This window comes from Myotis davidii, unplaced genomic scaffold (genome assembly GCF_000327345.1).
Source record: "Myotis davidii unplaced genomic scaffold, ASM32734v1 scaffold1187, whole genome shotgun sequence".
Lineage (NCBI taxonomy): Eukaryota > Metazoa > Chordata > Mammalia > Chiroptera > Vespertilionidae > Myotis > Myotis davidii.
Window position 1 is genome coordinate 1,353,948 of NW_006299714.1, and position 23,749 is coordinate 1,377,696.

The 23,749-nt window shown below is 40.5% G+C and overlaps 1 protein-coding gene across 1 annotated transcript in view; it reads left to right on the forward strand.

Moving 5' to 3' along the window:
- The window catches only part of BICC1 (BicC family RNA binding protein 1), a 243,242-nt gene that overhangs the window by 210,657 nt on the left and 8,836 nt on the right, over positions 1 to 23,749 (forward strand). The window contains exons 4-17 of the mRNA XM_015571808.1: positions 754 to 833; positions 2,854 to 3,012; positions 5,095 to 5,148; positions 5,579 to 5,773; positions 6,686 to 6,937; positions 9,229 to 9,360; positions 11,612 to 11,798; positions 13,608 to 13,769; positions 14,367 to 14,563; positions 14,691 to 14,823; positions 15,365 to 15,521; positions 17,267 to 17,432; positions 20,446 to 20,485; positions 20,855 to 21,009. Of these exons, the coding sequence (XP_015427294.1) occupies positions 754 to 833; positions 2,854 to 3,012; positions 5,095 to 5,148; positions 5,579 to 5,773; positions 6,686 to 6,937; positions 9,229 to 9,360; positions 11,612 to 11,798; positions 13,608 to 13,769; positions 14,367 to 14,563; positions 14,691 to 14,823; positions 15,365 to 15,521; positions 17,267 to 17,432; positions 20,446 to 20,485; positions 20,855 to 21,009 (2,069 nt within the window). The remainder of the gene's footprint in view (positions 1 to 753; positions 834 to 2,853; positions 3,013 to 5,094; positions 5,149 to 5,578; positions 5,774 to 6,685; positions 6,938 to 9,228; positions 9,361 to 11,611; positions 11,799 to 13,607; positions 13,770 to 14,366; positions 14,564 to 14,690; positions 14,824 to 15,364; positions 15,522 to 17,266; positions 17,433 to 20,445; positions 20,486 to 20,854; positions 21,010 to 23,749) is intronic.

A 23,749-nucleotide genomic window follows, 5' to 3' on the forward strand; every position in this document is an offset into this window, starting at 1 on the left:
CCCACAGATGTACTCCTGATCCTCTTGTCTTTCCCCCCTCATAACAGTTATGTTTTAATATACTAGATAATTTGTTCGTTTGATTCATGTTTGTCTCCTTGCATAGGACTGTAAACTTCATGTGGACAGAGGTTGTTTTTCTTCCTTGATAAATCTCCATCCCTAAAATAATGCCCTAGTACAGAACAGAGGTTCAGAAAATATATGCTGAATGAATGAATGCTTTCCAATATAACATTCCATGGCAGTAGTAAACAATAGGTATAACATATATTAGTCACTTTCTACTGATTCTGAATAAATATTAAATATTCCTGAATGGAGATTAAGTCATCCCCCATCCCTCTCCCCCCCATTAACAGTAGTTTCCTCTGTAAACAACCTCACAGAGAAAGCTCTGGTGTAGATGAAATGAGTTAATGCACTTAAAGCATTAGAACGGCCTGGAGTGTAGCACGGGGTCAGTTAATAAATGGAGTTGGTAGGCCCGTTTGTTTAAAATATAATTATATGGTATACTTATTTTTCAATTAAGTCTAAAGTTAAATGGTTTAACCAGTTTTAAGAAGGAAAAGAGCCATAGATGAATGCACAATTTGGGTATTTTTTTTACATTCTTGTCTTTATTACAGTGACAACACCCTTAGATGGACAAATACTGAATTTATTATGGAATCTCATATAATGTAACATCAATTTTAAAACAGCTTGGGGGTTTCACATGAGCCTTTTTTTTTTTTATATTTCTTATAGATCCCCATATTAAGGTTTCTGGAAAGAAAGAAGATGTTAAGGAAGCCAAGGAAATGATCATGTCTGTGTTAGACACAAAAGTAAGTGAATGTTAAGGACACTCAGATGTCAGAACCTTGTCTCTGCAAGGGCTGCTTAGAAAACACCCTCAAACCTACATACATACATTATCTTGTGGAATCTCATATAATGTAACATCAATTTTAAAACAGCTTGGGGGTTTCACATGAGCCTTTTTTTTTTTTATTTCTTATAGATCCCCATATTAAGGTTTCTGGAAAGAAAGAAGATGTTAAGGAAGCCAAGGAAATGATCATGTCTGTGTTAGACACAAAAGTAAGTGAATGTTAAGGACACTCAGATGTCAGAACCTTGTCTCTGCAAGGGCTGCTTCATGCTGTTATGAAAGAACCATTTGGAGAAGAAAAACCAGGAGAAAGTAATGGTGGGTTTTAAAATAAGCACGTGTGACTCTTCAGTGGATGTAAAGTTCTGTTTAAAATCTGAATAGAGTCTCTCTTGCTGGCTGAGTAATGGAATAATATTATATCTATACATGTATATGTATGTGTGCAAATGTATATTTGTACATATGTATGTAGTATGTATATGCCATCTTCAGAAATATGGTTTTCATAGGACAAGTAATGGTTGTAAGAATTAGCATGTTTGCCTTTATATGCCAGTAGAAAACCAAAATGATCTTCTGTATAGCTCTGTGTGTGATGGCATAAGATCGACACTTTATCTTGTCCATTCTTTCTCTGAAAGTATATGTACGCAGATAATAGGGAAATTTAAGTATTTAAAAATGTACACTCGTGTGTGAGTATTTAATTTTAATAAACACTTTAAATCACTTACCTTGATAAACACTTTAAAAATACTAATTTTTTTAATTCTTATAACTTAGCAAAGAGATATTAGGGAATTTAACCAGGGTCCAAGAGCTGATAAGTGAGGAAGGAGGTGGGATTTAAATCTGGTTTTTAACCATTCACTATTTTACCACCTGTTGTTTTATTGAAATGGTCTCTGATCTCTTCCTCTTTCTTTTCTTGTTCTTTTTTTTGTTTTGTTTTTACTTTAAAGAGTTTTTACCTTATAATTATTAGCGATTTTAGAATTTTCACCAAAGAAGAATATCTTCCTGTATTTCAAAGGTTAAACCAAAAGAACTAACTTTAAAAACCAAAATATTGGATGGATATGTTTAAAATTTAAGAATTGAGAAGAAGTAAAACTGTTGAAATTTTTAACTTTTAACTTTTGCTTCCTAAGGACTGAAGAATTTCAGGGAAATTCTTGTAAATGAGTAAAGATTTCATGTCAGTCTTTATAATTTTATAACACTAAATTTCCCAAAATTCAATACATCAATATCAACCAGACCATAATTATTATGTCTTAGAATTTTACATTTTGCTTTAATATAACTAATCTCATACTTTGTATTGTTTACTTAAGCCATTTTGCTGTTAGAGATCATTTTGCGGCTTTGTGGTCTCTTCCTCACCCTTATTCCCAGCAGAAAATAATAAGTCTACTTTGTAAAGTTTGACACAGTAATATAGAAGTCGTGAAAATGCTTGTAAATACTTCTTTGTTTAGTTTAAATCACTTTTATTTTTAATCTCTAGTTTCCTATTGCCTTAGTTCTGCAGTCCTACTAACCTATATATGTGTGCATAAATATAGTCCTATTAATATATATGTGTATATATAGTCAGTCTTGTAAATGTGTTTTCAACTGGTTTTAGTTTTATGAATTAAGTATTTCATGAATAATGTCTATTAATGAAAGAATAAGTTATTTGTAATTGTAGCTGATTTTATTTAAAGGCTGCTTTCCAAAAGATTATCTTGGTAAAGAGTATATCTTTCTATTTCTTCTGACAAATTTGTCTTAAAATACAAATTTCTTTTTTATAGCCAAAGAGAAAGAAAGTAAACATTTACAGATTAAGATGATTTTGTTAAGAAATCTGTATGCTCTGTCATGGCTCACTTTTTATTAAAATTATTCCCTTGAGAGGAGGGATGTTTTAGGAAGTTGTTCCTTTTTCACGCATCAGGAAATAATACATTATTTCCACATAGAGCAATCGGGTCACCTTGAAGATGGACGTCTCGCATACAGAACATTCCCATGTAATCGGCAAAGGTGGCAACAACATTAAAAAGGTGATGGAAGAAACAGGATGCCACATCCACTTTCCAGATTCCAACAGGAATAACCAAGCAGAAAAAAGCAACCAGGTGCTTTGTCTTTCTCATGAATTTTTATGTAACAAATTTTACAGCCTCAGTTTTCCATATGCATATCTTTTTTGGGAGATGAGAGCAAAAAAAAATAATCGTGGAGATGGCATGTAGTATAGATTGTATGACCCTGTGCAAGGACATGGAAAGGGCTTTGCTTTTTTGGAGGGATGAGTTATAGGTAGGCCTTAAACTCTTGCTCTCTGAATGGTTGGTAGAAGAGACAGGGGAGGGAATGATGGCAACATACAATAAAGCCCTTAAGGAAGGGCCCAGAGAGATGTGAATTGGGAAAGGATCTAAGGCATGCCTCACCCAGGCACCCATCCATGCTGGGATTCTGTCTGCAGCATCCCTCCCATGGTCCTCCAGGCTACAAACATAATTATGCCTTTCTCTTCTAAAGAAAATATTTTAAATTACAGTTGACATACACTATTATATTAGTTTCAAGTGTACAAGCCAATGATTAGACATTGGTGCAACTTACAAAGTGATCACCCCGATAAATCTAGTACCCATCTGACATCGTACACAATTATTACAACATTAGAGGCCTGGTGCACAAATTCATGCATGGGTGGGGCCCCTCTGGGTGGCCTGCAGGGATCGGGCTGAAACTCGTAGTCCAACGATGCCTTCAGCTCCTGCCTGCCACTCCCGCTCATCCTGGCCCCACTGTGCCTGCCACCGGCTCGTGCCCAATCAGTCCCGATAGGGAGAGGCTCGCGCTGCCATAGCAGCACTTGCCAGCTGTCAGCCCTGTGTCTGGTGCTGCCCCGAGGGGAGTGACCTGCGGGATCAGGCTGAAACCAGCTCTCCGACATCCCCCAGGGGTCCCAGATTGTGAGAGGGCGCAGGCCAGGCTGAGGGACCCCACTAGTGCACAAGGGATCATAGGAGGGCATGTCTGGCCCTGTCTCACCCAGTCCCAATCAGGGCCAGCTGGGGAGGGACCGCAGGAGGGCTCCAGGGCATGTCCAATCCATCTCACTCAGTCCTGATTGATTGGCCGGTCCCCAGCAGCAAGCTAATCTACCGATTGGAGCGTCTGCCCCCTGGTGATCAGTCCACATGATAGCGACTGGTTGATCAGTCGACTGTCTGGCTCCTGGTGTAATATAGAAGTTTTCTCTCTTTGCTAATCACAACACTAGAGACTGTGTCAGCCACAAAGATGAATAAATGGAGACTAATATGATGTTGAATGACATACATAAGGAACTGGATTGTAAGCCATGATAAAAAGCAAGGGCAGTTTTCAAAATATTTGAAGCAAGTATGGCATAAGTATGCATCCTGAGAGCAGTATCCTGGGTCCCCCACTCTGACCCTAATAACAAGAGTAATTCTTTAGTGGGTGGATCCTGGGAACGTCTAGAGCAGTGGTTCTCAACCTTCTTAATGCCATGACCCTTTAATACAGTTCCTCATGTTGTGGTGACCCCCAATTTCATTGTTACAAATTGAACATAATTAAAGCATAGTGATTAATCGCAAAAACAATATGTAATTATATATGTGTTTTCCGATGGTCTTAGGCGAACCCTGTGAAAGGGTCATTCGACCCCCAAAGGGGTCGCGACCCACAGGTTGAGAACCGCTGTCTAGAGGATCCCGAGAGAGGGCCAGAGGTGGGTGTTAGAGCAACAATTTTTTTTTAAAAACAAACTAGCACGGAAGTAGTTCAGCATCTTGAGAACATAGAGCAGCTGCCTCCTTGCGTATTGATACTCCTCTAGTCTGCAGGGAGTTTAAACAGACGGGAGAAAATGCAGGGAATGAGAGGAATTATGAAGGAGGCAGGAAGGCCTCATGGGGGCTGTGAGGTGTCAGGTAAACCCAGGGGGTGATAGAGATCAGGTAACACGCATTACCTGAGCAGATCATTAAAATGCAAATTGTGATTAAGCAGGTCTGCATTGGTGCTGGAGTTCCTTCATTTTTAACAAGCTCCCAGATAACGCTGATGTGGGGTTTCCTGGAGGACACTTTGAGTAGCAAGGATGTCGGTAACCGGAAGAGCAGGCGCCGGCTCAATTAAATTAAATCTGACTCTGTATATCCTTATCTTTGCAGGTTTCCATAGCAGGACAGCCAGCAGGAGTTGAGTCTGCCCGAGTGAGAATTCGGGTAACTGTTACTTTCATACCATAAATCACTGTCAGCAACGTTTTCATTATAGAGGATTAAAAATATTATGTATCAATTTATGATGAAATCATGCGCTCAGTCTGAGGGATATAGTGGAAAAGTTGGTTTCATCTATTACAGAAAGTTTCTTTGAAACATTCTGGATTTTACCTGACTTAGTTTTTCTCTAATGATTTTGAAATCAGAATCCCGAGGGAAATGCCACAGGCAGTTCAAGTTACAAAAAATTTCAGGTTTCATAAAAGGCTCCTGTCATTTAAGGAACTTTATATATCCTACCCAAGTTTACATCTATAATAAAAGAATATGTGTTTCAAATTCCATCTTCAGGAAAGGATGAATGAATGAGACATATTTCTAAATGTGTCTGATAATTTATCTGCTTTGGGTTCTCACAATTTCATTGTAGGAGCTGCTTCCTTTGGTGCTGATGTTCGAGCTGCCGATTGCTGGAATTCTTCAGCCGGTTCCCGATCCTAATTCCCCCTCCATCCAGCACATATCACAAACATACAACATTTCAGTGTCCTTTAAACAGCGCTCCCGAATGTATGGTGCTACTGTCATAGTCCGAGGGTCTCAGAATAACACTAGCGCTGTGAAGGTAAGTGACTGAGCGAATTCCGAACATCATACATGAACAAACTATTCAAGTTTTATTTATTTGCTTAATATATTTTTATTGATTTCAGAAGGGAAGGGGATTGGGGAGAGAGAGGGGGAAACATCAGTGATGAGAGAAAATCATTCACCGGCTGCCTCCCACATGCCCGACTCTGGGAATTGAGCCCACAACCCGGGCATGTGCTCTGACCGGGAATCCAACTGTGACCTCCTGGTTCTTAGTTCAACACCCAGCCGCTGAGCCATGCCAGCCAGGCTCAAGTTTTATTTTTGAAGGATTTTAGACTGGTTTGTTTTCTAGAATTTTCTTTTGTATTACATTCTGGTCTATATGTGTTATATTTTTCCATAGCTGTTAGAAGTGACTAGAGCTTGGCCACTGTGGCTCAGTTGGTTGGGTGTCGTCCCAGGCACTGAAAGGTGCCAGTTCGATTCCTGGTCAGGGCACATGCCCGGGTTGTGGGCGTGATCCTGGTAGGGGGTGTGCAGGAGGTTTCACTCTCATATCAATCTCCCTTTCTCTAAAAAAAAAAAAAAAGAGAGAGAGAGAATTTAAAAAAGAAAGAAGTGTGCTCGCTTCGGCAGCACATATACTAAAATTGGAACAATACAGAGAAGATTAGCATGGCCTCTGTGCAAGGATGACACACAAATTCGTGAAGCGTCCAAAGGACTTGTATGCATGCATATAAGCCTAACCAATGGACACAGACACCAGCGGGGTGAGGGCATGAGTGGGAGGGGGGGATGTGGGGGGCAAGGGGGCGATAAGGACACATATGTAATAACTTAATAAAGAAAAAAAAATCAACAACAAAAAGAAGTGCACTAGACTCTCCCTGTATGTGGAAAGTCATTTACACGAATATTTCTGTCCCACCTTTTCCCCTAGGAAGGAACTGCCATGCTGTTGGAACATCTTGCCGGGAGCTTGGCGTCTGCTATTCCCGTGAGCACTCAGCTCGATATCGCAGCTCAGCATCATCTCTTCATGATGGGTCGAAATGGAAGCAACATCAAACATATCATGCAGAGAACGGGTGCTCAGATCCACTTTCCCGACCCCAGTAATCCACAAAAGAAATCCACCGTCTACCTCCAGGGCACCATTGAGTCTGTCTGTCTTGCAAGGCAATATCTCATGGTAGGTTTAGTGAAATCCAGGTTACTTTTTCTTTATTTTTTACCTCTTTGGGTACAGCGTATACTGTTGACACACCTTGTGCGGTATTTGTGAAAGCACTTTGGAAGCCAGGTCAAGGAAGAAAGCTTTTTGGTAAAAGGAGATAAAGGAGTAAGGTCGGTGGTGCCTCACAGGCTGAGTTTCGTTACATTAGTGATTTTGTTGTAGGACTTTTCTTTTTTAAAACTTAGACTAAACACAGAAGAGGTTCAAAGTGAAATAACTATTTTGTGGAGGGTGATTATTTTCATACCACAGATAGCAGTTTGCAGTTTTCATCTGACAAAGTCTTCTATTTAAACAGAAGAATAAAAATACATTTTAAACATTATGCTCAAAGACATAGATTTTGGTAGCATGAAACATTTGAACATTTCACAATCTCTGATATAATTTTAAAAAATTCTGTTTGAGCCAGAATGCATTTGAGTGTCATACATTGAAGAAAAATAGCAGTTATAGAACTCAGTATTGCTTCTAATTCTGCCCTATATTCATTTAAAAAACCCGTGTGTAGATTGATGTATAGTTCCTAAATGGACTGACATAATGTGGACTCATATTTTTATTAAAAACACCGTTGTATTCTTCTGTTAGCAGTTGACCTTCAGTGACATTTGAATCAGTAGCTTCAGGAATGGCCTTTGCTATCATTAATTTTCAGACTTCGTTTGTGAGAAACTTTTAGAAAATCTCGTTTTGTCTGGTTGACTTTATTTCTCTGACAGATGAGAAGTTGTTATTATCATTAAGGATTATAATACATAATTTTTTGAACTTTATTTTGTTGTGAATGATATTTTTAGCCCAAATTAGTTTAATCAGGCTCTTTTGAGTACACTACTAATTACACAGCATATTCTCCAGAGATTATTATGCTTATTCTTCATATTTTTGTCTGCTTTTCAGATTCTTTAGGTAGTACTTTGAGTTCAGTAAACTTTTTCAAACATTCTGCACAGTTATGAACTTACATTCATACTTTGGCCATACCTGCCAAAAATATAGGCATGCAATGAGACATCTTATTGCATAATATTAAAAGAAGGGAGGGAGATACATTAAAAGGACTTAACCTGTATTTCAAATACCATAACCTTTTCTTTATAGCCATGTCCTTACAAAAATCACTTCTACCCATGAGAGAAATGAAACATAGTAGTTCCATGTTAATTCTAGTATGGCTCATGATACCTTCTCCTGATTCTTATGTACAAAACACGTCACTCATTAGGCTAGCACCGAGTATCCTGTGCATCAGAAAATGTGTGTGACATTTTTCCTGTGATAGGGACTAGGGGCCAGGAAGAGAGCATCAGAGAGAAGAACAAGTACCAAACCCTGCAGTGCTCAAAGGGAGGTAGTTCAAAGAAGGGGCAGTAGTGGCTGTGAACTTGAGAGAGGAGGGAAGGTTTGAGCTGCATCCGAAGAGGAGTAGACCTTGGGATGGTGAAGAAGCCTTCTGATGAGCGGAGAGGCCAGCGTACAGTTTAAAAGATGGCCTGGGCCAGCCTGGAGGAAGGGGCAGGCATGCAGACACAGACCTGCGATTGCACAAACACAGCCAGGCCACAGCTGGAGATCTTAGATGCTGACGCTTGTTTAGACTTCATTCAGGAGACCGTGAAGAGCCAGCACTGTCCGTCTTTGAGCGCGGGCACAAGGCGAGTACCCTCGATAGGGCTGAGAGTCCAGTTTCTGGCATCATTGACGCACTGTATCCAGAGAATGGAGGAAATTTCCCAGGTGGAGAATGAATGAAAATTCAGGGCCAAAAACAGACACTTACGACACATACAATTTTGTCACCCAGAAAATAGTTTTTGCCATTCAACATTATTTTCCCCCAGTCCTCCAAGCTATGTGAAGGTATCTGATTTAGCTTTACTACTTTGGTTTACTCTTTTATCTTTTTACAGGTTTCAGGTGTACAATTCTAGAATACATCATCTGTATACTGTATTGGGTGTTCACCACCCCAAATCAAGTCTCCGTCCATCACCATTTGCCCCCCTTTACCCTCTTCTACCTCCCACCACCACCCCCATTTCCCTCCGGTAACCATCATACTGTTGTCTGTGTCTATGAGGGTTTTTGTTGTTGTTTTGATTTTCTTAATCTCTTCACCTTTTTCTCCCATTTTACTTGTTAGATCTGTAAAATACTGCATTGTTTGTAGGCATGCTAAATTATTTGATGTTTAAATGAGTAACTTCTTAACCTCCTACACTTTCTATTGTGACTTTTCCTAGGGTTGTCTTCCTCTTGTGTTGATGTTTGATATGAAGGAAGAAATTGAAGTTGACCCACAGTTTATTGCTCAGTTGATGGAACAGCTGGATGTCTTCGTTAGTATTAAACCGAAACCAAAACAGCCGAGCAAGGTTGGTTTAGAGTCTGGATCCAGAGAACTATGTGTCATATCACGTTCTGTTTTATTTGCATATAAGTATGCATTTGCATATTTATGGAACTAAATATTCTATATATGTCATTATATATTATATTTAGGTATTTTATATAAATATAAATTTGTAACAACATTCATTATTGATCACCATTTTCTTTATATGTGTGTTGGTTTTTGGAGTCCATTTTTAGTGACCATTATTTTTCTATAAATATATGAGAAGGAAAGAGAAAACCATTTTAAATTAACTTGCAGGCTGGTAACTTTAAATATTACTAAGCGTCTAGATAGTTGCTGTAGCTAAATATTATGTTAATTGCACGTCTCAATACAATTACAAAAAATATTTAGCTTGCTTACTATTTGTGAGTCACTGTACTAGCCCTGGAGATTTAAAGAATAGGTGCCCCATTCTCTTTAATAATAACATATTTTTAGGAATGAATTATACCCAGTTCAGCCTTCTTGGAACCTCTCCCTTAAGATGTTGCACAATTTCAATAATTACATGCACAGTAACAAGTTAATGGGATAACTCCGATGATATTGAATGCTAGTAGAAAGTCAGGAAGCAGACATGTTTCTCTATTAACACAGTGCGGACCAGTAGTTTCATTGCTAGCTTTGCCCAGTGGGCAGATAAGTTTCTATTGAACGAGTACAAAAAACGTTTTACATAAATGTTAAAGGCACGCTTTAAAATTAAATACCCATTGCATTTTGAAGTTATTTAATACATGTTCTTACAAGCTAATATATTTTTAAAGTATACTTTGTAAAACACTGTGTAATACAAAGCGAGAATTCTCGTGATGTGTCCGCAATGTGTTAATATTGTGCAAATAGGCACAGTCACTTTGAAGAGCAATTTTGAGACCATCCGATCACACTGAAAACACTGCGGCCCTACCCCCAGCAACTCTGCTTCTAGTTATACACTCTGAAGAACCTTTGTACCAGAAATTGAAGGATAAGAATGGTGTTGAATAAAGAAAAGCAAGTTGCATAATGACATGTACTCAATGGTAACATTTAATGTACATCTTTTATAGCAGGTGAAACACCAGTCACGTCTTCTATGTTTAAATTTCTAAACTATAAGTCTTATCATATACTCATAATAGTATATGTATAATATATATTAAATACAGTTTTGTGTATCTGTAAATGATGTGGTATTCAGTGTCCAGTTCTCTTTCTTCAAAAGAAAACTGTAAATGGAAAGATAGCATTGATTCTGGTGAACTTGCTATAATGCGTTTAATGTGAGAGAACAGGACCCTAATTTTATGTATTGTGACACTTCATGCATGCCTGGCTAATTGAGTTTCTGTGGATGACAGGACTGAGAGAGAGAGAGGAGACTTTTGAGGACTTATGCACATAAGATGGACAGACACAAGAATTTCTGGGGTCCAGGAAGAAGTGAGTGGAAGTCCGGGGAAATACACTGTGGCAGCATCCCAGGGCCATTTAATTATGCCTCCTGGCCCCCTGCTCCCTCCTGCTCTGCTTTCTCAGCCGCCAGTTTCCTTTGTTGTTCATTGGAGGCTTTTCCCCCTTGGTTTCACATTTCCAATTTTCTAGATGAGTCCATTGAGAAAAAAGATTTATTGTTTAGGAGTTTATTTTAGTATGAGCTTTGCCATAGATATGTCATCAGTGAGGAATAGTGGCACCTCACGGTCTATTAGTTAACTAGTAGACCATAAATGTCAAATGTAAGTGACTATTATTAAGCTGTACATATACTGTAGGGAGACAAGTTTGATTTGTTTTGTAAAAATAAGTAAGGGGGTTGGGAAGCTTTAACAGAGACAAGAGGATGTGAAAGAGAACGGGCTCCAGAGAGGGGCCTGCGTTCCAGTCCTCTGGTTGCCCTGCACAGCTGTGCTGTGACGTTGGGTGAGTCCTGTCCTCACTGACTCTGAGCAGTAATTTCCACGCCATCATAAGGTTTTGGTGGGAACTGGAATATATGTGCGGCTTCCATCACACGGCTTAGAACACAGGACACACCCAATAAATAGCAACTCACGTGTTAGGTTTTTACCAAAAGGAGGAAAGGTGATAAGTGCTTAGAATTTGCCATTGGCTTTTAAAGCAGCATTAACGAATTTCCCAAGTGGAATTCTTATTACGGTTTTCATTTCCCACCCACCTCCCCAATTCATTGTAGACGACTTGCATGTCACTTTTTTCTTTCCCATTATGTGTTTCCATAGTCTGTGATTGTGAAAAGTGTTGAACGAAATGCCTTAAATATGTATGAAGCAAGAAAATGTCTCCTCGGACTTGAAAGCAGTGGGGTTACCATAGCAACCAGTCCGTCCCCAGCATCGTGCCCCGCCGGCCTGGCCTGTCCCAGCCTGGATATCTTAGCCTCGGCAGGCCTCGGACTCACTGGACTAGGTATAGTGTTCATTACTAAAGCACTTCTCAGTTGCTTACCCAGTTCCCTTCCTCTCTGCCGCAGGGGCTACATCTTAAAGGGGATGTTTCTCCCTCGTCAGGCCCGATGGTCAGGTGAAAAGCAGCAGAACTCGAATCAATCCATTTTGTTGTTGGCTTTTTGTTGTTTTTTATTGTAAGACTCCGTGGATTTGTTCCCCCGATTCTTCTTATTTTGGCATCAATAATCAACGTCTGACGTTCATTTTTGGCTGTGTTTGTTCTTCTAAATTAAGAATGCCATTGCGAGTGAAGTCAGCAGGCTGACTGTAATTTATGTGTTTGCTCTCCCTCGTATTTGCAATATTGCCACCAGTCCCTGGAGATAAAGATGATCCAGTTTGCCTTTCCAAAAGTAATTGCAAATCTGTATGAGGGGTGTGCAGAGGGGGAGGGGAGAGCAGGCGGACCCCCTCCCCCCTCTTCCCACCGTGGCTAGGCCTGCTTCGTGCAGACACAAAGGAAATCGAGCCTGCGCGGCCACCAAGGGCAACAAATGGACCTGTATTCTCATCTAAGGCAGCAAATAGGAAGATGAAGGAACATCGTCATCTCGGTGCTTCCGTTTTTTAGGATAATAGAGCCAGTCATTTTAATAGCTATGGTGATATTTATTGCCTCATTATGGACTCCCGTCTTACAGGCTGAAGTTAGTTGCTGCATTAAATCAGGCTAGTTTTACTTCATATACATTTTCTCAGTAACCTTTATATGCAAAGTTAAAGCACTAACCCTAGCAAACCCATTCAGTGTTGATTTGAGACCGAAAACATACTCTTAGCAGTCTAAATTTTTCTAATAGCTATTCTTGCTTTAATAAATATAACATATTTAAATAATATGATTAATACACCAGTAGCCTTGCTTCAACACCATTACGGTAAAGGCAGGGTTTTTTTTCCCCTGGGCCCATCGTCTCCCAAAGCTGTTCCTTCCACACAGCAATGCACCTCGAAATGCCAGTCTCATCGCTTAGCAGGCACTGAGTTCTTACTGCACTAGAGAGAGAAAAAAAGTGAGCAGACATTCAGAGTTACTCAATTTTTAAAATGTTTTTATGGCTGCACCTATCCTGTAACACCTAATGCTTTAAGTATTCCTGGAAACTTGTGTAAAAATCCACATTTTATTTTAGATGCCAAAAGGGAAATTTCATTACCTAAATCAGGCATTAAATCTTAAAAACAAGGGGAAATTTTTTTTTCTCTCCTGAGAAAAGATTCACATGCATGGAGATGAGCGCGAAGGAGTCGTGTCAGTGTTTTGACACAGTGTGAACACTGTTGCAGGTAGCGAAGCCTGTCCACAGTGGGCCAGGCAGAGCCATTCTGCTGCGGGAAATCATCCCCTGAGTCGCTGCTAATTGTACGTGGTTTGAAGCGTTTGTTTGAACGCGTATGACAACTGAGCTATGCGGGGAAATGAAAACGGGTTCCCGCTGGAGCAGAATGTTGTTCATCTTGGCTAGTGACGTGAACGCAAAGCAGCTGGTGGTGCTCAGTGACCCCCCCACTGCCTTCCTGGTTGGGGCACACACCTGTCTCCCATTTTCCGATCAGCATCTGTTTGTGGATAAGCTGGGTCCTGTGTTGAAATGGTATCAGGCTGTATTTCATGGGAATATTTGAAAGAAGGTAATCTATCACTCACGTTTTATATTCAGAAAATATCAGATTATATCAGCGTGCATTTCAAATGGCAATATTGCTGCCATCTGTTATTTTAAAATCTTGAATTTATGCATATTGACTGTACATTCACTTACCACAGGTCTCTTGGGCCCCACCACCTTATCTCTAAACACTTCGACAACCCCGAACTCACTCTTGAATGCGCTTAATAGCTCCGTCAGTCCTTTGCAAAGTCCAAGTTCTGGCACCCCCAGCCCCACGTTGTGGGCACCCCCACTTGCTAATACTTCAAGTGCCACAGGTCAGTATCATTTAAGTACAATCAAAGGCATGTCTTTGTAGGTATTACCAGTTTTTAAATAAAATGTACTAGTGGTTCCATGTCCTTAGGGGGAAATCATGGTTCAAAGCATACTTTTTAGCCTAACAGAAATTTCCTAATGTGTAAATTAGTTAAAATGATGCACGACAAAACAGTGATTTTCCCATAAAAGTAAAACATAACCTTCGAAAGTGACTAGCAGATCAGGAAAAGGAGCATAACGCACAGGGAGCAGTGGCAAAGTCATATGAAGGTCGCTGACTGATCTCTCGAAAGATAGGTTCCAGCTGGAGAGATTAGAATTGCTCAGTAGGTATATACACACATGAAGTCCAGCTTGTTTCTTCGTCTGTACCGTGAGGAGCTTGGGTTAAATATTCCCTAGAGAGTTATTCCATTTTAATATTCTTTTGTGTAGTAATGCTAAACCTGTTTGCAGAGAGAGAGATCAACATTGAATTCCCTTCTGAATTTGCAGCAACAGTTAAGTTTTTTGAAGTTACTGAAAATAATATAATGCTTGTTGGTTCTGTGTTCTTTCTGTCTCATATCTGTCTTCATAAAATGTTGTTCTAGGCTTTTCTGCCGTACCACACCTTATGATTCCATCTACCGCCCAAGCCACGTTAACCAATATCCTGTTGTCTGGAGTGCCCGCCTATGGGCACACAGCCCCCTCCCCCCCTCCCGGCTTGACTCCTGTCGATGTGCACATCAGCAGTATGCAGACAGAAGGCAAAAAAATCTCTGCTGCTTTAAATGGACACGCGCAGGTAATGTCCCTCAGGGTGGTGGTAATCTGTGCTGTTGGTAAGAGATAAGCCACTAGTAAAACTTTCAGTGGAAGTGAATTTTAGAATGGTGACCACATCCACATGCTATTTTCTATTGTTATTTCAGCCTCCGAACATAAAATATGGTGTAATATCCACTTCATCGCTTGGAGAGAAAGTGCTGAGTGCGAATCATGGTGACCCGTCCAGACAGACAAGTGGATCGGAGCAGGTGTCTCCCAAACCAAATCCTGCCGAAGGTATCTTTCCTCTGGACTTCGGCGGGCCTGTTCCTTGGACAAAGGGGGTTGTAGAAAGTCCACGCAGTGATTTCAAATTGGTTTTGCTAATCAGTTATGACTAATCCTGCCCGAAGTTTGCAGAAAGACAACATCCTGAATGAAATTCCAAAGGACATGGTGAAAGATAAACTGAAAAGCAGACAAACTTCTTACAGAAAGAATCACTTTCCCATGACACTGGAACTTCCTAAATGAAAGTGACTGTAATTATGTAGCAGGAAAGCATCAACTTACTAAGTGTGTGTGTGTGTGTGTGTAATTTTTTTCTAAGTAGAGTGGACCTTTTTTTAATCCTTTCATCCCTAACTTTAAAAATATGAGGGTCATTTCTTCACATTTCATCTTGAGTTTTTGAGGCAGCCTGAACTTCAGGCGTCGTCTCTGCAGCTGAAAGCTGCTATGTCTGTGTCTCCCTGGAGCTGGATTCTGGTTTGTTTCCATTGCAGGGGATTGCTGATGGTGAACTCGTGTTTTGGGTGTTGTGTTTCCTCCTCTGCAGGCGGTAACGATGCTTTTGTGGAAGTAGGCATGCCGCGGAGTCCTTCCCACTCGGGGAACGCGGGCGACTTGAAGCAGATGATGGGTCCCACCACGGTTTCCTGTGCCAAGAGGCAGACGGTGGAGCTCTTGCGCGGCACGAAGAACTCCCACTTACAGTAGGTGTTTTCATCGGGGAGGCCCCGGTGCTTGGAAGGAGGTTGTAGCGCGAGCTGGATAGGTTTTCAGTCAGGGGAACAGCACTGGGTTTGTTGGGCAGTGAGTGCTCCTTGATTTCAGCAAGTTTGGTCTCATCCAGGAGTTCATTCATTTCTCTTTATAATTACCTTTTCTTTTTCCTTTAAAACATTTTTTTTTCATTGAAGTAACGTTGGTTTATAACATCATATGACTTTCAGGTATGCAACATTATAATTGGACATCTGTATATACTACATCATGCTCACAACCAAAAGTCCATTTTCCATCCGTCACCATACAGTTGACCCCCTTACCCAGGCTGCCCCTTTCCACTCAACTTCCGCTCTGGTAACCATAGATCTGTTGTCTGCCTCTAGGAATATGTTTTCTTTGTTGAGTTTTTTGTGTGTATTTTTTTCACTTAGCATAATACCCTCGAGGCCCATCCTTGTCACAAACGGCAGAATTTCATCTTTTTTATGGCAGAGTAGTATTCCATTTCAATCTTAGTGATATTTTTGTGGATAAAAATGTTATTAAGACATAATACCTGGTAATTCTCACCCTTATATTCTACCTAGAGTGCTTCTCGTCATAAACCTTGGGTGTATATCTGGGTCCTCTGAACTTTCTCTGTTGCTCTGAAACTTTCAGGGTGATTTTTACTCTCTGATGATTGCTTTTAGATACTTCCCTGGTGTGAATTCTCTTTCATTTGCCTTTGAATTTCTAACTGAAACCATGGCTCCCTTGTTCTGAAGTGGTTAACTGCTCACTTTGGTAATAAATACTTGACAGTATCATGATTTCATTTATTACAAATCACAGTGAATGTGAATACATATATTGTACTAAATATAACTCTCCTGTACGATAGGACAGTTACAAATGGGTGTTCCTTATTTTATTTTTCGTTTCTTTTCTTGTTTCAAATAGGCAGCCTGTGTTTTTTTAAAAGAAAAACAATGGAATGCTTCTGTATTGGAAGGTTTTGCTTCTATCCGTCTCCATTTTCCCAATTTCCCCTACTGTCTTATTAGTTTTATTATATAGCTGACCCTTGAACATGCGTGGGTTAGGGGCCACTAACCCCTGTGCTGTCAAAAATCCGTGCCTAACTTTGACTCCCCCAAAACTTAACTACAGTTGTCCCTTGGTACCTATGGGGGATTGATTCCAAAATCCACATATGTCCAAGTCTTTATACTAAATAGCATAGGACAAGCATACAGTCAGCCCTTTGCACCTTCAGATTCCCAACCGTGTGTGGAAAATAGTTTTTTCAGTCTGTAGTCTGTTAAACCTGTGGATGTGGGACCCAGGGATATGGCGGGCTGCATGCTTTCAGATCAACTCAATCCTGTTTAGATCATGTACCCAGGGGTCATTGATATCTCCAATTAACATTATGACATATATACTATATACAGAAAATGTTAGAATATATATCATGGAATAGTTTTAGGTCCAGCTCTTAGAATCAGAATGCCTGAGTTCAAACTCCAGCTCTACCATTTACCGGAGGTATGACCTTGGGCTTCCCTCTTCCGTAAAATGGAAATAATAATACTGCCTGTCTCATAGTGGTGTTGTGAGGATTAAATGAGATGATCCGTGTAAATAATTGGCAGTGGCTAGCATACAGTAAGTGTGGCACAGAGGAAACATTTGGTGCATTTGTGTGTGTGATGGTGGATGTTAAAGTCCAGACTCTGTTTCACAGCAGCACTGACCGGCTGCTCTCAGACCCAGAACTGAGCACTGCAGAGAGCCCTCTGGCTGACAAGAAGGCTCCAGGGAGCGAGCGAGCTGCAGAGAGGGCCGCAGCCGCCCAGCAGAACTCTGAAAGGGCCCGCCTGGCCTCCAGGCCGTCATATGCCAACATGCAGGTAACAATCAAATGAGTGGGAGGGTCATCCAAATGTAGGGGCTGGGGATAGAGAATGGCAAATTCAGAAACTAGGTTTTCTTTCTGTACTCTAGTCCAAATTAAATTTAAATCTATGTGCAGTAGTTAGGAATTGGTTTTGCTATAAACTTTAAACATGAAATGCAGGATTTAGCTTAAATGGTTAAGTTATCCTATATAACGAAAGGCTAATATGCAAATTGACCGAACAGCGGAATGATGGATCGCTATGATGCGCATTGACCACCAGGAGGCAGATGTTCAATGCAGGAACTGCCCCCTGGTGATCAGTGTGTTCCCACAGGGGGAGCACTGCTCAGCCAGAGCCCTGAGCTGGGCTCATGGCTGGCGAGTGCAGCAGTGGTGGTGGGAGACTCCCACCTCCATGGCAGTACTAAGGATATCCAACTGCCAGTTTAGGCCCACTCCCCACAGAGAGTGGGCCTAAGCTGGCAGTAGAACATCCCTCAAGGGCTCCCAGACTGAGAGAGGGCGCAGGCTGGCCTGAGGGACTCCCCAAGTGCACGAATTTTGTGCACCAGGCCTCTGGTTTAAAATATAATATGAAAGGTAATGTGAATGGTCTGTGTCACTATGTGTAATGTAAATGAAACTATTCACCTGTTGTTTTATAAAATTTTAGATAAATACCAAAGCTGTTATTTCTAAATATTACTGCCTCTTGACATAGTCTTGAATAAATAGATATAATAATCCTTCTATCTAAAAAATGGAGGTGATAAATTTGGTGTCATTTAGGCAGTTATAAAAATAGCTAATATGAAGCTTTAGTTTTTTGAAAATAGATGATATTATTGATGATTATATTGATTCACAAATTTTTATGATTATTTTAAACAATTTCCTCAGGGATTTTTCTCTATATCTGTAGTAGGCTAACTACTCAAAGTAGACTATTGAACATGAAGTTCAGAAATCTGATTTCTGTATAGATGACAATATGAAAGATAGGGATTTTGTGCTTTTAGAGATTCCTATAACCATTTGATTTCAGTACCATAATTATTGGGTAGACTTACCTACTTCATAATAAGAGATATATCACCCCACTCCCCAACGCCAAAAAAAAAAAAAAATCCTAGAAACCAAACTGTCACAGATATATAAAGAGATTAATTCGTGGAACTAAATTATACTTCTATAATTCCAGCAAAAACTACAACTCAATCCCGCTTATCTGTTCTTTTAATCCTTTGCATTTGAACATTTCCATGAGATTTTAGATGAATGTTTTCACAAAGCCATGGCCTTTATAAAGTGTCAAAGTTTTTTTAAAAATGATACCTGATACATTTTCTCTAGTGGGCTTATTTTCAGTTAATATAAATTAAAATTCCCTCCTCAAAGATGTATCAAATCCGCCTCATGATCCCTGTATGGTTTTCGTCAGTCCCGTGGTTCTTTCTTTCCAACCATTTTATAACTAGAGTGAACCACTTCCGTGTTTCTTTCTTTTAGGATGGATAAGAAATGTTCTTGGTGATACAGTTTCAACTTAAATAGATGTTTTTGTGCCATTACTACAGAGCTAACTTTTAAAACCATAAGAAATCAATGACAGTAGTCATCTAGCATTGATGGGGAGAAAGAGTGAAGACTCCCTGATTCCCCCAGCCGAGAACTCTCTGTCTCCGGCGGTCCTTGGAGAGCTGAATCCCCAGCTCTCTCCACACTTATCTCCCTTCCTAGTTTATTTTGTAGTTATTTCCTTTACCCATCCCTGCTGAGGCTCTCCGTGCTCTGAGGCTATAGGTTTTCTTTTTCATTTTCTATTAATGGTGGTTTTCTTCCACAAAGTGCCGCACAGTCTCTTTAACCTGAGGCACTCCATACATATTTATTGAACAAGTGAATGTAGGATCTTCCCACACCTTGCCCTTAGATGTTGATCATTAAAAGTTGATTTTAATTTCCATTGCCATTTCAGATCTAACGTTTCAAAACCATCGTCAAATGTGTTCTCTAAAAATCCACTCTCCTGATTTACTGCCGCGTTCTCAGAGCTCACCACACGTCCTGGTTTGTCAGGGGCAGCCCGTTTCCTTGTGTTATCCTGACCTAAGTATTATTTGTGGCACATTCCCGCTCAGAAGTCTCCTGTTTCACACTGTAGATTACCTGGGCGTGCAGCCTACATATGGTGGTGTGGTCCCCTGGGAAAAGGGTTAGAAGAGCTCTTGCCAGCTGTTTCTCTGCCTCCTGGTAGCCTTTCAGACATTGTTAATCAAGTCTCAGTTCCTCAGCTGGGCAGTTGGGAACACTGGGTTAGCATGTGAGATGTCGCTCTGTCTAGACCACTGTCTTCCAAACGACGTACCTTGGTTTCTGTGTAGACCTGACTGTGTCATATGTCACTTATTCAGTGTGAATGAAAGAGTGGATAGTGCCATCCTACTCCTATGCAATGCAAGGTAACTAGGTTTAGTTTATTGTAATGCTTACTGTTATTATAGCTTAAAGCTCGCCATTTGCTATTTTTCTCCTTTTCAAAAGCAAAGACCATTCCAATTAGGCTAAATAATTTCTTAAGCTGTCTGGACATTACACCACTTCAAGCCATCCTTTGAAGAGGGGATTTTGAGAAACAAATGAGGCCGGTAGATAACCTGAAAGCATTTTCATAATGCTTTATTTTGAAACTTAGCAGAACTACTATGAAGTTATTTACTGTGCTTTAGCATATACTTATCCTGGTGTTTTAAATATTCATAGAAAATAGGATTTTTTTTGCTTTTGAAGGAAGATTTCTGGCTCTTGTCATTGTCTCAACTTAAAGTCAAAAGTAGTCATTTATAGTCTAATTAATTAGATTTGAAAACATGTTTAAATTGATCAGACTTGCACTGAATTAATGAGACATTATGGTGCTTAGCAGGTAGATTCATGGCCTCTAGTCAAAACCTTGGTTTTCTAATCAGCATGACATTTGGATAAACTGGCAATAAAATATTTTCGCTCTGTTTTATTTTCAGGCATTTGACTATGAACAAAAGAAGCTATTAGCAACCAAAGGTATGTGATATAGTAATGATTTTGATTCTCCCCTCCCCCATCAAAGACCCATAAAAGATTCTCCAGTATTCACGTTGAATTGTGAAATTGGACCGTCATAAAAAAAAAAAATGTTTAAGTTCAAAGTTGCAAAAGTTTTGTTGGGGTTAAATGTACTTTATTGAGTAGATTAGCATTAGATCAATTATGAAATGTAGCATTTTAAAATAGAATGGCATAAAATATTTTACGATGATATTTTAAGTCATTTTGTATTAAATAATGTTCAGGTATGATTTCTTTACATATATCAAGGGAACGGCACGCGTCAATATTTTAAAAAATATATTAAAAATATCAAGCATTTTGTTGTCATTCTGTGTTCCAAAGCTATGTTAAAGAAACCGGTGGTGACGGAGGTCAGAACACCTACAAACACCTGGAGCGGCCTTGGGTTTTCTAAATCCATGCCAGCCGAGACCATCAAGGAGCTGAGAAGGGCCAACCACGTGTCCTATAAGCCCACAATGACAACCACTTTTGAGGTTTGTAGAGTCATCCCTGCCCATTCTTCCTGTCTGCTCTCAGCAAAGGAGAACAGTCATCATCTCTCCCACCTCCCATTCTTCATTAAGTAGGAAAAGTCATTAATGGGATTTGTTTTAATTTCTATTCTTATCAACATATTGCTATAAAATGGACGCCCTCTAACATGCTCTTTTACATGTCTTCTCTCAGAGTTGTGGGTCAGCTGTTTGTTATGGAGATGTAAATTCATGACTGAGTTTTTGTTAGGAGGAGAGTGTTGTAAATGCTAAAACAAGGCTGAGATTAAGCAAAGGATAGATGTAACAATAGTCCATAAAATGTATAAAGAATCCTTTTATTCAGGGGTATCGCTAGCAAGCCCACCATAGGGAGAAAAGGCAAATATTCAATAAAAGCAAGTGTTCAGATATGAGTTAAAAAGTCAGTGTGTTCAGTTGTGCCAGGAGCACAGCAGGAAGTATCACAAACAAGAACTCCAGAATTTTATGTTTCCCAGATGTTGGCTGCACTGCAGGGTGAGACTGGGAAGCTGGCATCCGCGCCACACGGAGAAGGGATCCAGAGTTCCCAGCTCCCTAGCTGGGCTACACATGACTCGCCCAGCCAGCCTTTTCAGCTTGAGAGGATCAGATTTTGGCTCTAAGCCCTTTGCGAGTGGGGATGGAATAAGAGCGCACACGCATGCACACACCAACTGGGGAGACTGAGCAAACCCAAACACGGATGGAAATGACTGATCCAAGAATCACAATGTTCAACCAGAACACTGCAGACGGAAAAACAAATACTGGTGAAGGGTTTCATAATTGTTAGTCTAATCACTAGCATTTGTAGATTGACCTTCTTCTTTCCACCTGTTTTCTTTGTAATAAATTAGACTGTTGACTAAGGGTAAAAGCAAAAGTGCATTTTTTCTTCGTCTCTTTGCGTAAGTGAAGAAGCAAATACTATTGAAATACTAAAAAGAGGTCTCCTATGAATTTTGAATTTCATTGTCAGGCCTACAGTGGCAACCTGACAGCTGTATTTAAAGATTGAGGTTACAGTCAGCAATGAGAAGATAGGGACGTAGGGAAAAGTTTTGAGGCTCTAAGAGGTGCAGTCCTCTTGCTGCCATTGTAGCTCTGAGAGAAACTAAACAACTTTTGTTGGCAGCGACCTTAACACTGTGCTAATTCTTTCAACGGATGCACCTACAGTCTCATCCATTTCACTCACCTTTGTTTGGTAGGATGGGGTGTGCAGAAATGCTAAATCAGTTCTGTTCTCCAAGGCCAACAGTGTGACGCTTTGAAATGATCATTGTGACAATATAGTCAAATGCAGGGGCTGTGGGGTCCGGCAGCCACCACTGATCGATGTACAGCTCTGGGGTGTGACTTCACTCCTCCGGGCCTGTTTTCTCATTTGGTGGTTTAGAGGATCACATGGCAGAGGGCAGCCAGTGCACAGCATGGTGTACGGTAAGCTCTGAGTAATACTTAGCGGTTCCTGTTATTTCCACTGGAGAACTTTACCCTGAAGAAAACCAAGAGCTTGGAATGTTGATGAAGGAGGCTATTGGTGGCAGTTGTGGAAATAGAGAGGAGTGGGTAGGTGTGGGTGTGTTTAGAGATAACATGGACAGAATTTGCCGACGGATGGGATGTGGCGAGGGAAGGAGGGGGAGTGACTTGAGCAATTGGGTAAATGGTAGAGTTACATATTGAGATGTAGGATTCTAAGGAAGGAGTAGGTTTGGGTGTAGCTGGTGGGGACAGATACACAACAGTTTAGTTGCAGGTACCCTAAATTTAAAGTGAGACAGTTACATGGAGGTGTCAGATTGGCAGCTCCAGGATAGTAATTTGAACAGAAAAGTTAAATCTGGAGGTAAAAACTTTGGAGTCCTGGATGTAGTTAAGCCTTGAAAGAGGTGAGATTACTGAGTAAGAGAGAAGGAATGCCAGATCAAGCCCAGTGAGATGACATTCAGAGTAGAAAAGGGAGGAAGATCCTACAAAGCTCCAGTGCCATAGGCGGAACCCCGGGGAGTGTGGTGTCCTGGTGTCTTGAAGGAGGAAGTGTGAGAGGAGGGTGTGGCCCGCTGTGAGACCGAATTAGGTGAGAGTGTTGAAGTGAACAGTAAAGGATTCTCTTGGAATTCCCCAGTGAATGTGAAACTTTGGAAATCAGAGAGAATCTTGGCGTTAATTTTCTAGATCCAGTTCAAAATAGGGTGTCTGTAATATGGTGATGGAATGAATAAATGCTAGTACTGTGCAGACTTTGAGATCTTTTAAGTTATTATTTTGATTTGGGGGAATGAAATAAGGTAGACTTTTCTAGGTATTTGTGATTTGTTGGAGAGATCCTGTTTAGATGAGGCCAACACTGGAGTCATGCCAGATCTCTCTCCGCCCTCCAACTTGATTAGCCTGGTAGCTGGATTCTTGTCAAAGCATTGGGTCTACTATTCCTCTTCCCCATTATTTGTCCTTTTTTGTGTGGCACAAGGCAGAGAATCTCTTGTAGATCTTTACAGGAGTAAGTCTTTATACCGAGGACTCTCAGAAGTCTGCGGGCACCTTCACCATGAGGGGCAGAGATTTCACGGTGTATATTTCCAAGTCCTCGGTGGCTGGAAGACAGAGGATAGAGACAGGGACCACAGCCTCGTCCCCAGGAGCAGCATCCGTGGGTGACTGCAGTGGTTAGCAATTGAAGTAAATGGCAGTGGTCTCCAGGGGACTCTTT